Source organism: Lepidochelys kempii, chromosome 10 (genome assembly GCF_965140285.1).
Source record: "Lepidochelys kempii isolate rLepKem1 chromosome 10, rLepKem1.hap1, whole genome shotgun sequence".
Taxonomy (NCBI): Eukaryota; Metazoa; Chordata; order Testudines; family Cheloniidae; genus Lepidochelys; species Lepidochelys kempii.
Window position 1 is genome coordinate 49792003 of NC_136389.1, and position 12173 is coordinate 49804175.

Below are 12173 nucleotides of genomic sequence, written 5' to 3' on the forward strand. Positions count from 1 at the left end.
TGGGACTGCTTCTCTTGCAGTCCAAAGGTAGTACCTTCTCCATGCATGGGACATTAACCCTTACCCTTAAGAGTAGATTACCATCTGATCATTTGAGTTGCATGGAGAGGATTAAACAGGAGGCCTGAGGACTCCTCCCTATTACCTCTCTCTTTTCTCCAATCTCCTCTGTCCCTGGGACTCACCACCCAGTGCTGCCACCGCCTTCCTTCCTCTCCACCCCCACCCCTTCCCCATCAGTTATTTTCTCTATTCTTTAAAATAACTGCTCGTTGCTGGTGACTCCCAAGAAGTCCTTTCTGGTTAATCTTCTTGTTACTCCTCAGGTATCAGAGTCCTCTTGTTCAGTTTCACATCTGCCATTGCCAGTACATTCTCTAGAATTGCTTGTCTTCTCTTATCCTCTTTCTCTTGGGTTCCATCATCTGCAAAAATTTTCTCAGCATTTTATTCTTAATTTCTACCTCTGCAGTATCCTCTTGTACTTGATGTTTTGACTTCTATTCCAAGTATCTCTAGTGTGTTTTTCCTTGTGTAAAGTTTTATTGTATAATATTGGTGGGTTTTTTGGAAGCTGAATGAGTTTAGATGGGAATCCCCATCTGTAACAGATATCTGCCCTCCTGAATAGTGCTGTAATTTCTCCCAACTCTTTATTTAAAAAAAAAAAAAAAAAAGGATAAGGCAGCGAGGGTCATGGAGAAAATTGCAGCTTGTGGCCTTTGAGTTCTGAATGCTGTCTGGCTCTTTCTTTTTTTTTGTTGCCACGCGCTCGTCGTCCGTCCTCCGTCCCCCCGCCGTGATTAAATCTTTCTGTTTAATGATGAAATTTTATGATGAAATGTTTGGGTCTGTTCTAAGGTGGAGGGGACAAGTGCCTTGTGTGCACTCTCCACTTTCACCTCTTTCAGAGACTCCCTGAATACTGATGATCCGTCTCACCATGTTTTTCTATATCCTCCAGTTTAAGCTGCATCTTTCTCTTTGCTCCAGAAGTGCCATGTGGTTCTGCACTGCATGCTCTCACTTGCTGCTTTTGGTCTTAAGCCAGTCTCTAGGCACGGCTGACTCTTATTTTCCCAGTCAGTAACTTTCTTCTTTTACTACTGGAATACTGGGCGTCATATAATTTCTCATGGCCTTAAACTCTGAAATTAACTCCCATATGTCAGCTTCAGTGGGTATTTGATTTTCTTCAGCCCTGGCATTTCTACCTGGCTTGGCTGCCATGTGTTCACTTGGAATCTGAAAGTCTTCCCTACACTGTGAGTCTGAAATGCTTCTTAAGGAGGGTTTTAAAAAAAGAAAAGGATTTTTTTTTTAAGAGAATCAATCCTCTGCAACCCTGTTCTCTGAAGTGTGCACGGGCGGGGGTGTGGTTGGGGAGTTTAGTAGATTTCTGGGGGCTGAAGGAAGTAAATTGCTTTGCTGTCATCCCCTTAGGGCTCAGGCTTAAGGCTATTTTAGTCCGTCCCCATTTTAATGTAGTACAGTGCTACATTAGTTTAGATTTTGGTTCACATTTTAAAGGCTTTCTTCACACCCAGGAGGGCTAGAAACATATTTGTTTAAAATCAGATTAAATTCTGAAGCACACTTTCATAGCAAGAAGTGGACTCTTTAGTTTGTTCTGTAGCTATTTGAGCACAGGAAATGGCTCCAGGCCTCGACTCATCTGAAGAAAAGCCTAATTGAATAGGGCTTTTCTTAAACTTATAAGGAGTCCCAAACTTTATATGGGATGGAGGGCATAGAAAACTCAGTGTTAAACATTTAGCATCCAGAGGTAGAATTTTAACAGTGAGTATTTCATAGCTAGTTTTCAGGATCTGTGCCATAAATCTAGTTTGAAGTTGAAAGTAATACTAGTAACATTCAATCTGTAGTTTTTTAGCAAAACGTTTGTCATGCTAAGTGGCAAGTGACATGACCTACTCTAATGTTCAATATTTAAATAACACAGGCAGCCTATTCTAATACATCTTTGTTCATGGCATTGTAATTAGTTACTGCATATTCTTAGTTATTGTCCCTTTACTAATAACTTTGATATACATGGTGGCTTTTTCTGTTTTTCTGTAGCTGCGCTGTTGTGGGAGCCACAACTATTCAGACTGGGAGAACACAAAGTGGTTCAAAGAAACTAAAAATAACAGTGTGCCCCTCAGCTGCTGCAAAGCAACCAGCACCAATTGTACTGGCAGTTTGACCCACCCGATGGACCTTTATTCTGAGGTAAGCCAGGCCTGTGAATTCAGTTTACTAGTATGTATAAAGCTGACAGTCATTTAAATTTACCTGTTTTGGTGGCCAATGCAGAAGTTTAGGGTGTATATTATATCTGGATCTGATCTGGAATCTGAAAAATAACTAACTTTGCTCTTCTCAGTCGGCTTTCCCATCGTAAAAGCCAACCTTCAAATGTCTTAGTTTTTCTTGAGTTTAAAGCCGTTAGCACTATAATTTTCTGTCCATTCACTTGCTGCTTTTGATATTTATTTCAGTTTATTAGTGGAGATATAAGCAAAGCTTCTATGCAAAGTTATGACCAGGCTGAATACTTCCTAAATGGCACTGCTTGTTTGTTTCAGGGGTGTGAGGCTCTAGTTGTAAAGAAGCTACAAGAAATCATGATGTATGTTATCTGGGCAGCTCTGGCATTTGCTGCCATTCAGGTGAGATTTCAAAACATTTACTTTTTAACTGGTAACCTTTCATATAAAAATGAAACTCTGGACTGTAATCCCAGGTTACCATGCAAATGCACCAGTCTTCAACAAACTTAGGTTTTTTTTATTTTGACTGAGTTCCATTGACCCAAGTGTCAAATAACCAAATATTTTAAATTGATTACTCGTGGTTATTTCTAAGTTGTTCAGCGCCTTGACTTTTGCTGGAATGTGTCTTGCCTCCATTTGATCTAGGATCTCCAATATAAATGATCAGATGCATCTGAACACACCTGACATTCATGCTGAGCAAATATTTTTCATAGATACATTTAATGATAGTTAACGTTTGTTTGAATAGTTACAACGCCCTTAAAACAAATAGGGGCAGTTCATACTAATGCTGTTATCAGGAAATAAATCAACAATTAAATCATGGTATCTCGGAACCACCTAAAAATATAGCCAGATTTTTTTGATAGCTGACTCTTACGGTGGCCCTTCGGAAAGGGGGCATTGCACTTTGCTCTGAAGGTCTGATTCAAATGCTGGGCCTTCAGGGGAAGCGAAGTCCTGAGTTGAGGACCCTTCAGTAAGAATGCTCTGAATGCAAATGCTCTGTACACACATGCTCAAGCATCACAGCTGATGTTTATTAACTGAAGTTCAGTTAGTGCATTGATTGTCATAGTGAACATCTTTGTAATGCTGCACGTATGTAGTGTATTCTGTTCTTCTTTGTGATAAGTTATATTCCTTAATGAGCAGGTGCATTGTGGCCGACTTACAGATGCTCTGAATACCATAACTTTGAATCCTGTAAAATTAAAACATTTTAACTAAGTTCCCCAGATATTGAGATGCATATTAAAATATTTAATTCTCTAAGTAACTGGACTTCGAACAAGTGTTCTGACACCTACTCTTAAATGTGCCTGTATGTCTGGAATTCTGCTTCTGTTCATTAGTTTAACCAGTTAATACCTCTAAAAAAACTCAAAGCATTAATCAGGTGTTTTCTGATGTGGCAGTGGGCATTGCAGTCCCCAGTGAAAACTATAGTGCACATGCTGAGTACTAAGGTTTTGGGGATTTTTTTTATTTTTTTTAAAGCTAACTAAATAATTCCCAGCCTTTTGCAGCAGAAAACTTTAACTAGTGTAACACTTTCTGCCTTCAGAAAAGTCAAAACAGCTGAATAAAGTTATTAAACTTTCATAATTTAACTTTTGGATTGAAATTTATCTAAAGGTGAATTTTTGCCAATGTTCAGCACCTGAAAATGCATCCAGTAATGGAACTCCGTCTCAGTGCTAAGATAAACTTGTAAAACAGATAGATCTGTGTATAAATGCTATGCATTTAATATGGTTTCATTGTCTTGAGCTGGTTTATTTCAGATTTGTGAAATGCTCATTTTTGCTTTTGGATAGATCTGATTATTCCAGTCTTTTGGAGGAAGGTTTGGATCTCCTGTTAAAGTAATGCATTTTGCCTTGGTGTTTTGAAAAATGTGCTCAGTCTTGTACCCATCTTGCACTATGCAGTATTATGACATTCCTGTGGAGAGGTTTTTTTCCTTGTGTAAACTTAGTGTATTTGAAGTCATATTACGTTTAAAAGTGCTTCTGAGTTGCTTGCTAGAATTAACCATCTTGCTCAAGAAAGATACTTTTGCAGTCTGGGAACCTAATGCCAGTTGAAAACTGGCATCCTTCTGCCATCAGAATTATTTAATAGTAAATATTAAAACCTACTTTAACTAAATCAGTGTTAGAGCAGAAGCAGTTTATAATAGGGGTGAACAGTTGGTGCTTAGAGATAATTCAGTGTTTAGGAATAGTTCTAATTACTCTGGAAAAATGCTCTTGAATGTTCAGCTGTTGAGATGGAAATTGTAATAAGCTGTGCTGGCTTTCTGTAAAGCAAGGTAGGTGCCTCAAATAGGATCAGAAATGGAAGTTTCAGTTGAAAGCTGTTTCCAAAGAGTTGAAAGCATGTTCTTCTGTATATTAACATTCAGAAATCTTCATAGAGCAAAATTGTTTGGCTTGTTAAACTCTTACAATGCCAAACAGCAGCCAGGTGATTGTCAAAACTCTTTTAGTTTATACTTTCTTTTCAAGAGTTACTGCAGTATGAACTTACTGAGAAGAGAAATTCAACTGAAGAACCTTATACACAGTACAAGGTGTTAAATCAACTTGTGTTTAGCTTGGGTAACCTCCTTTGGGGAGGAAGAACAACAGAAATAGGCCCCAGAGATGGGCAGCCAAAATAATTGGAAACAAAGAATGACAAAGTGAAAATAGGATTGTTCTATTTACACTCAAATCTACATTTCAGAGAATTTCTCCTAAAATTGTAATGCTGCTTGTTCAAGCCTATTGCTGTTTTAGTATCCTTTGTGCCTCCTTCCTAAATGGAAGTCAGTCCCTTTGTTAATCTTCACATGGTTTACTGCAAATTGCATCTTCTCCTTGAGAGCTTTCAGCATCTTAACTGTCCTTTCTATGCTTTAGCAAAATCTTCAGTATACCCTATTTACTCAAGTATGTCACATCACTTGTTCTTTGCAGCTTTTTGTGCAGTGTCTTGGTAGCCTGGTTTCAGTTCAGTTAGTTTTATTGATGTTTCTTAGTATTCTTTTTTTCTTTTCTTTTCTTTTCTTTTCTTTTGGTTGTTGCCAGGCACTGAGTTCAATGTTTACCAACTAGAGTTGCCTTTTCTTGTCTGGGCTTAAGGTAGAATTCCTTCCTCCTCTTCCCCACTGCCCCCCCCCCCCTTAAGAAACATGTAGGGGAAAAGTATATGAAGCTGTGTCCTAATTGTCAAAAAGCTATACTTATTTTGGAGTCTGATGTAGTGAAGAGATGTCGTCATCCTCCTCCTCCCCTGCCCCCCAAAAATGGCTTACAGCACTGTTAAAAATCCTAGCCCCTCTGCATGGGGCTATAACCCATGCCACTCTGTTTCACTCTGTGTGCCTGTCAGTGTCCCACTGGCTTGCCAGTTGCAAGCAAGTATGCTCATTGTGCAGTCTCTGCACTTTGGGTGGCACTTGCTTTGTGGTGCCACGTGGCAGTAATCTAGCTATCAGCAGGGAGACTCCAAATTATGTCTGCAGAAAAGGCTATGTAAACACTTTGCCAAAAAAATGAGGAAACATCAAAAGGGGTTTTCTGCCCTTACCAAGGTATTGACGTATGTTGTTTGAAATGTCTTCATGTAGAACTGAAGCAAACCATCTAACAACCATTAAGAAAGTAGATTATAAGATTTTAAACATATAGCTCCGGTGTTCAGTAAACAGTTTCTGTTAGACACCTGGCATTTCTGCTTAGCCCTGACTGCAATAGGAACTATTAAGCTCATTAAATGTTACATCATCTAATTGGTTTTGTTGTAATAGTTAACAAGGTTTCAGTATTAAATAAGACATTGGTTTAATCTAATGTTTATATAGTCATACTCTGCTTTCCTTTAAGCCTAGTCCTAACTGACTTGACTTTATTAAGTAAACCTCCAGTAGACCATTGTAAAGCTGTAGCATGTAGTGTGGCCATGATTCTGTATAATACATGGAATTTCCATATTTACTTTGTGCATATGGCACAGCAAGACTGTATAAAAATTAATTTAAATGTGGACAAGAATGTAACCTTTAACAAATGGACTTTGACCGAGTAAATGTGAATTAGAGCAGCCGTGATCTTCTCCATTCAGTAAAATTTCTGATCAAGGCTTTAAGAATGCACACAGCCCCCATTATGACCTCATTCTTTTGTGTTTGTAATACAGTAAGAATAATGCTTCTGGCAGCTCTGCTTACAGCAATTCTGTATTGTCGCTGTAACCTAAAAGTTTAACTTGTTTCGCCTGCTTGGCAAACTCAGTTTTGAATATTTGTTTTAAAATGAAAAGACTGAGGCAATGAAAGATTACTTTCACTTTTTGTGAAAAATAGCCCTTCTTCCTAGGAGCTGGTACTTCCCTGCTATTGAGCTAATGCAGAACGCTAGACCCACCAGAGTTTAAAGAGAAGTTGCTGTGTGACGGCTCCACTAAAGTGATAGCACACGTTTTCTTTGACATCCTTCACAAATTCTGCACAAGAAGTCATTCTGCATCACCATTGGGTATAATCTTGTTTTAGAATATCTCTAGAAGTGTCTAACTCTAGAGACGCTTTTTTTTTTTTAACAAGACACTTGTAGCTTAGATGTCAGAATAAGGAACTAGGAATGAAGGGGCAAGAAAACTCTGCTTGTGCTGCCAGAACCTATACTGTCTGATTAACTTGTTTTAAACTTCAGTTGAAGGAATGCCATCAAGTTTTCATATAACTTTTTTTTATAAGATCAAATTTTGGGTCTAATTTTGTGGAAGTTCTCAAAGTTCTAAATGAATTTTAAAAAATCATTAGAGAATTTTATCATTGACTGTCCCTTCTCACAATATGCATTAATCAGTAATCGGTGTGTGTTCTGCAAACAATTGCTAAGAAAGAAAATGAAATTAATGTAATACTTTGGTAAAGTCTTTTTTTCGTACTAAGTTATGTGGCTCTTTGGAATCATTGATGAGTGACCGAGTAATAGACTTCTTAGTCTACACATGTCTGGATGGATTTTTTTTTGGCTTGCTTGAATGGTGAATTGAACGGTTTTCTCTTTGTCAGTTTTAATTCTGAACATGTGGCTTTTAGTGAACTGACTGGAGGCTGTTTCTGATAAACATGAATAAAATAGCCTACAAGGATGAGGCAGAAATGTTACTTAAGTGATCACATAAAAGGGACAATCTTAAGCTAAAAATGTGTATTAAAAAAAATCAGACGCTTCCATTGGTTTCAAGATTTTAAAACCTTTTCTTTTAAACTTAGTTTGTCAGTCTTCAATAAAATAAGTTTGTGCTATTGCACAGTTACTATTTCTGAGAGGTTGGAGCAAAAACTGTTGTTGGTTCTATCACAAACATAAAAGCTGCTTTTTCTTTAAAATCTTTATCATTTGCTTGGATTCTCTCCTCTCTGAAGGGTTCCAGTAAAGCCACCACTTTGTTAATCCATTAGGGTGGTAGTATAAATTTCTGTGAGGCAGAATCCAGGATCGGAATGAACAGATTTAGGGTCACTTTTCTTTAAAGTCCATTTGAAGTGGTGGTCAGACTTCCAGTCACCAGCTGGATCCTTTGCTCTCTGAGCATTCAAAGGTCTCAGCCATGTTGACAGTGTGGGCCGGTCTCCTGTAAACTGCAAGCAAGCTGAAAGGGGCAAATTCATCTAAATGCATTGGTTCTGTACATACACTGCTGATTAGCTGGGAGGCAGTTTTTCTTAATAGCTTATTTTCTAAGCTTTGTTCAGTGGACTAGTAGTGTTGTCAAAGGTGGGAGCTTTCTCTTAAAGTATTCCTGAGCAAGTTCTACTTCCTAACACTTGCTTAACATATTTATTAAAAACCTGGGTTTATTTCATAACTGCAGAGTGACCCAGCTGATCTAGTGTACTGTCCGCTAACTTTGTGCATGTAAACTACAAAATGGCTGACATTGGGAAATTGATACTGTGTAATTAAAACTACAGTGGGCAAGCTAAGAAAACAGATCTGATCATTGAGGATAAGTATAAAGTTTTGATGCAGGGAGGTGTGAAGTTACAGCTTTCAAAAATAAGCAAATATTAACTTGTGTTGAAGATAAGATTTATTGGTCCAAGATGTAAGTACTAACTGCAGTGAAGTAGAGAGCAATATTTTGGTGAATGTTAAGATTTTTAACACTAACCAAGGTTCTCTTGATAAATAGATCATACCAATACTTTCAAGGTCTTTATTTTAACCAAAACACCAAACATAGAAACCTTTTCTTCTGGCCAAAAATTTCAGCAGCGTGTTTTTCTTTGGAGACTGATATTCTAACAGCTGATACACTTGCAAGTCTATCAAACTGTTCTATGAAATAATTGGCTGCATCCCATTAAATGCATATAGAATCGGTCAGGCATTGTTGGGTCAAGTCAGGTCTAGAACAATACATAATTTGGCTGCCTTCACCCAGTCATAAGCTATGATTAATTTTTTTTATATGTAATGGTTATAAACATTATGGAATTCCTTACACTACATTTGTGTTTGAAATATGGTTAGTGCAGTGGGTTGGCTTTTAATGATGTCAGTCAGGAATATTTATGGTGATGGTATTGCCAGTGATTGAAGACTAATTCATTGTCACATTTTTAATGAATTTTGAACTGAACATTGATAACTAAATTTAATACTGACTTAGAACACAAACTTTGGCATTGATTTAAGCTAACGTCACTTAATGTTACTGAGTTTCAATGTGCAGGTGTACATTCCTGGACACACAACATTTAGTACATAACTTTTAATAGTTTCACTGTCCAATCGTTGCCCAATAGTGTTTCCTTGTCAGTAAATGCAAATCTGAGAGGAGTGAATTTCCCTATGTAATCAGCACAAATCAAGAAGATTCTGAATGTATTGGTCTGCCTGCAAGCCTATTTTCTGTTAAACTCGAAGAAGCAAGGCCAGATTTCAGCATGACTTGACTGAGTTGCAATGTTCCGTTCACTTTTAGTCCAAGATTTATGAAGGAACCTACTGAATTTCTATAAATGTCACCCTGCAGGCAGATATCAAGTTATGTAAGAGGGCTGCTGTCTGTGTGGCCTCTTTGGGAAGTACTTACATCTTTTCAGACTTCTTCCTTTATTCAGCTTTATGAACAAATCTAAACAATAACTTAACTGGCAACCTTTTCATAAGGCCTCATAAAAGGTAAAGCCAGAAATTGTGGACTTGGCTGCAAAGCAGTTCCAGCCTTCTCATTGATGTCTTCCTCAAGCATTTAACTTCTTTTTGTAAAGTACTTTGTTACTTACAGCCATGAATACATTAATCTCAGATTAACATCTCATGTACATTTATATGTTAATTAGCTGAACCCCCAGGTTTCTGGCAAGCTGCCAGAGTGGCCCTTAGAGCAGCTGTGCACCAACCTTTGCAGCACTAACTTGATTTTTTAAAAGGTGAAGACTACAACATTGGACACATTTTGCCCAAATTGGGCACATTAGCAAAGAAGAGGATTCCAGCTATACCATGTCCTTTTCTTAAACAGACCAGTCAAATTGTGTTAACTTAAAGTACAGTCTGACTTTGTACATTCTGGATTATAGTAACTTACACCTCAATCATCAAATAGTATGGTTCTAATTTCCCCTTTGAAATGTTAAAGTTCTGGCACTTAGATATCGATCTTCTGTGGCAATTGAGTGTTAAACCACCTCACCTTGAATTAGTCTTTTTCTTATCCACTAATATAAAGTTTCCATCCTTTTTAAATTAGTCTTGATTTACATCTGTTGGCATAACAGAGGCAGAATACAACAAGTGATTTGACCAAGGAATAGCCTAATGAAAGATGCTCCTATAAGGTGATTTTTTTTTTTGGTTAGGATCAGCTTAGAGCTTAATTTTATGTAGTATATACAGTAGCTGGTAAAGCTTTTCAAAAGTCATCTTATTTTGCCTTTCTTCACATTTCAGGCTTGATATACAGCCATTTGAAACATACTGGCAACTAGCCAGTGATTAATGTCCAGAAACCAATCTCTTGCAAGTATCTGCTGTGTACTCAATTTTGTTTTTCTTCTTTCCATAGCTGCTGGGCATGCTGTGTGCCTGTGTAGTGTTGTGTAGGAGGAGCCGGGATCCTGCTTACGAGCTTCTTATCACTGGAGGAACCTACGCATAGAAGATAATGCAAACCTAAGCTTGAATCTCTTATTACTTGGAAGGTGAATGGGCCTGGTCTACTGCAGTAGTTTTCCTGCCTATGTAGACTTAGCTAAAACACACCCTGCACAGATGAGGACAGCTGTAATGTACACTGGTGATGGGCAAAGCAGCGTGGCTTTCCACATACCCACATACTTACCTGTGACTCACTATTGTAGCCAGCTATTCATGTATCTAAATATATTTTAGTATACTGGCAAACTTTCTAACTTCAGAACCATTTGCAGATCAAGATTAATTTGGTTGACATGAAAGTTAAAGGAAGTGTGCCTAATTCGGTAGATTACCTCTAAGCATTAACTGACTGATTCTTACATATATATGGAATCCTTTTAAATCTTCACTATGTGGAACTTTTTTTGGCCAAAGTTGTACAAAGGAAGTCTGCTGTATTTAATTTGTGATGGTAAATATATTGATTCTTACCTCTCACCAGTGTCGTTTTTTTTAAAAAAACATAGGTAAAGTCCAGTACACTTTAAAGATAAATTGTATGAAATGACTACTAACCAAAATAATTTTAGAATCACAAGTGTGCATCTTTGATCTTCTCAAATTCAGAGATCCAATCTTTCAAACTTTAGTGTTTTAAAATAAAGCTGGCTTTTCAGGAGCAAAATGTATGCACTACTGTTCTATAATGAATTTTCATTTTTTCTATGAAGAGCTGTTTTGTGTTGAGTGAACTGTTATATTGTAGATCTTAAGTTGGTTTGGAAATGTAGCCATGTAGGATAGCAAATAGTATGTGAAAGTGATCTCAACTGTAAATAGTAAACCTGATTAAAATCTCTGTATATCCTCCCTCAAAACATACCTGCTTGTATTGCATTTTTTTTTAAGATTTCAGCACATCGAACCCTCTATTGCTACAGCTCTCTAATATGAAAGCCTCTGTTTTATCGACAGATCTGAATATTCTGATGTCTGATGCACTATTCTCTGGATAAATGGTAGGCCACTTATGGATTGTAAATGCTTGAACATGTTTCACCAAGGAGCTAGTACTTTTAAACAGGGTGGTAACAAAGTTATCATTCTCTTTGGAGAGAAGTTTTAAAAGCACTTCTCAAAGGGAAATTATAATCAGATATGGGTAATGCACCTAAGATGCATTTTCAAAACTGATTTAGGCACTTAAGAGCCTAGTTCCAAAGTCGGTTTTGAAAGTGCAACTTAAGCATTTTTGAACACTTTACCCCTGTTCTGTTCCTAGCACTTACTTCCCCCATTCACCTTACTGCTCCCAGTCTTGCTTTCCCATCACCCACTATGTGGTGCTGCAGAGGCTCTGCAACAGTTCTGTAACTGGCAGTGGTCTAGACACATCTGTAGTATCAATCATTGGAGGAAGGCGGAACAGACTAAATAGCATAAGGGAGCAGACCTGGCAAGAAGATGTCAGACTGAAGAAATTAGGAGAGCTGGTGTGGGGAGTCAAAATGGAAGGGGAATTCAAACAGCAGTCTTAAAGATTTTGGGGAAGATACCTAAGGGCTCCTGGAGACAAGGAGAAAACTAACTGAAGCAATGAGGAAAACATAAGAGCCCCATTCTACATGTCTGGAAATACCTCATGAAATGAAGATTGTGAACAAGTTCCATGATAGCTACACATGTTCGCGTGTGGTGGTGCTAATTTTGATGGAATAAGTGGGACTGTTTATTCCAAGGTAAT

General features: G+C 37.7%; 1 protein-coding gene across 1 annotated transcript in view; it reads left to right on the forward strand.

Moving 5' to 3' along the window:
• TSPAN3 (tetraspanin 3) overlaps nucleotides 1-11307 on the forward strand; it is a 37527-nt gene extending 26220 nt beyond the window's left edge. Inside the window, exons 5-7 of the mRNA XM_073303507.2 lie at nucleotides 2083-2235; nucleotides 2592-2675; nucleotides 10359-11307. Of these exons, the coding sequence (XP_073159608.1) occupies nucleotides 2083-2235; nucleotides 2592-2675; nucleotides 10359-10451 (330 nt within the window). The 3' untranslated portion in view covers nucleotides 10452-11307. The remainder of the gene's footprint in view (nucleotides 1-2082; nucleotides 2236-2591; nucleotides 2676-10358) is intronic.
• The last annotated feature ends 866 nt before the right edge of the window (nucleotides 11308-12173 follow it).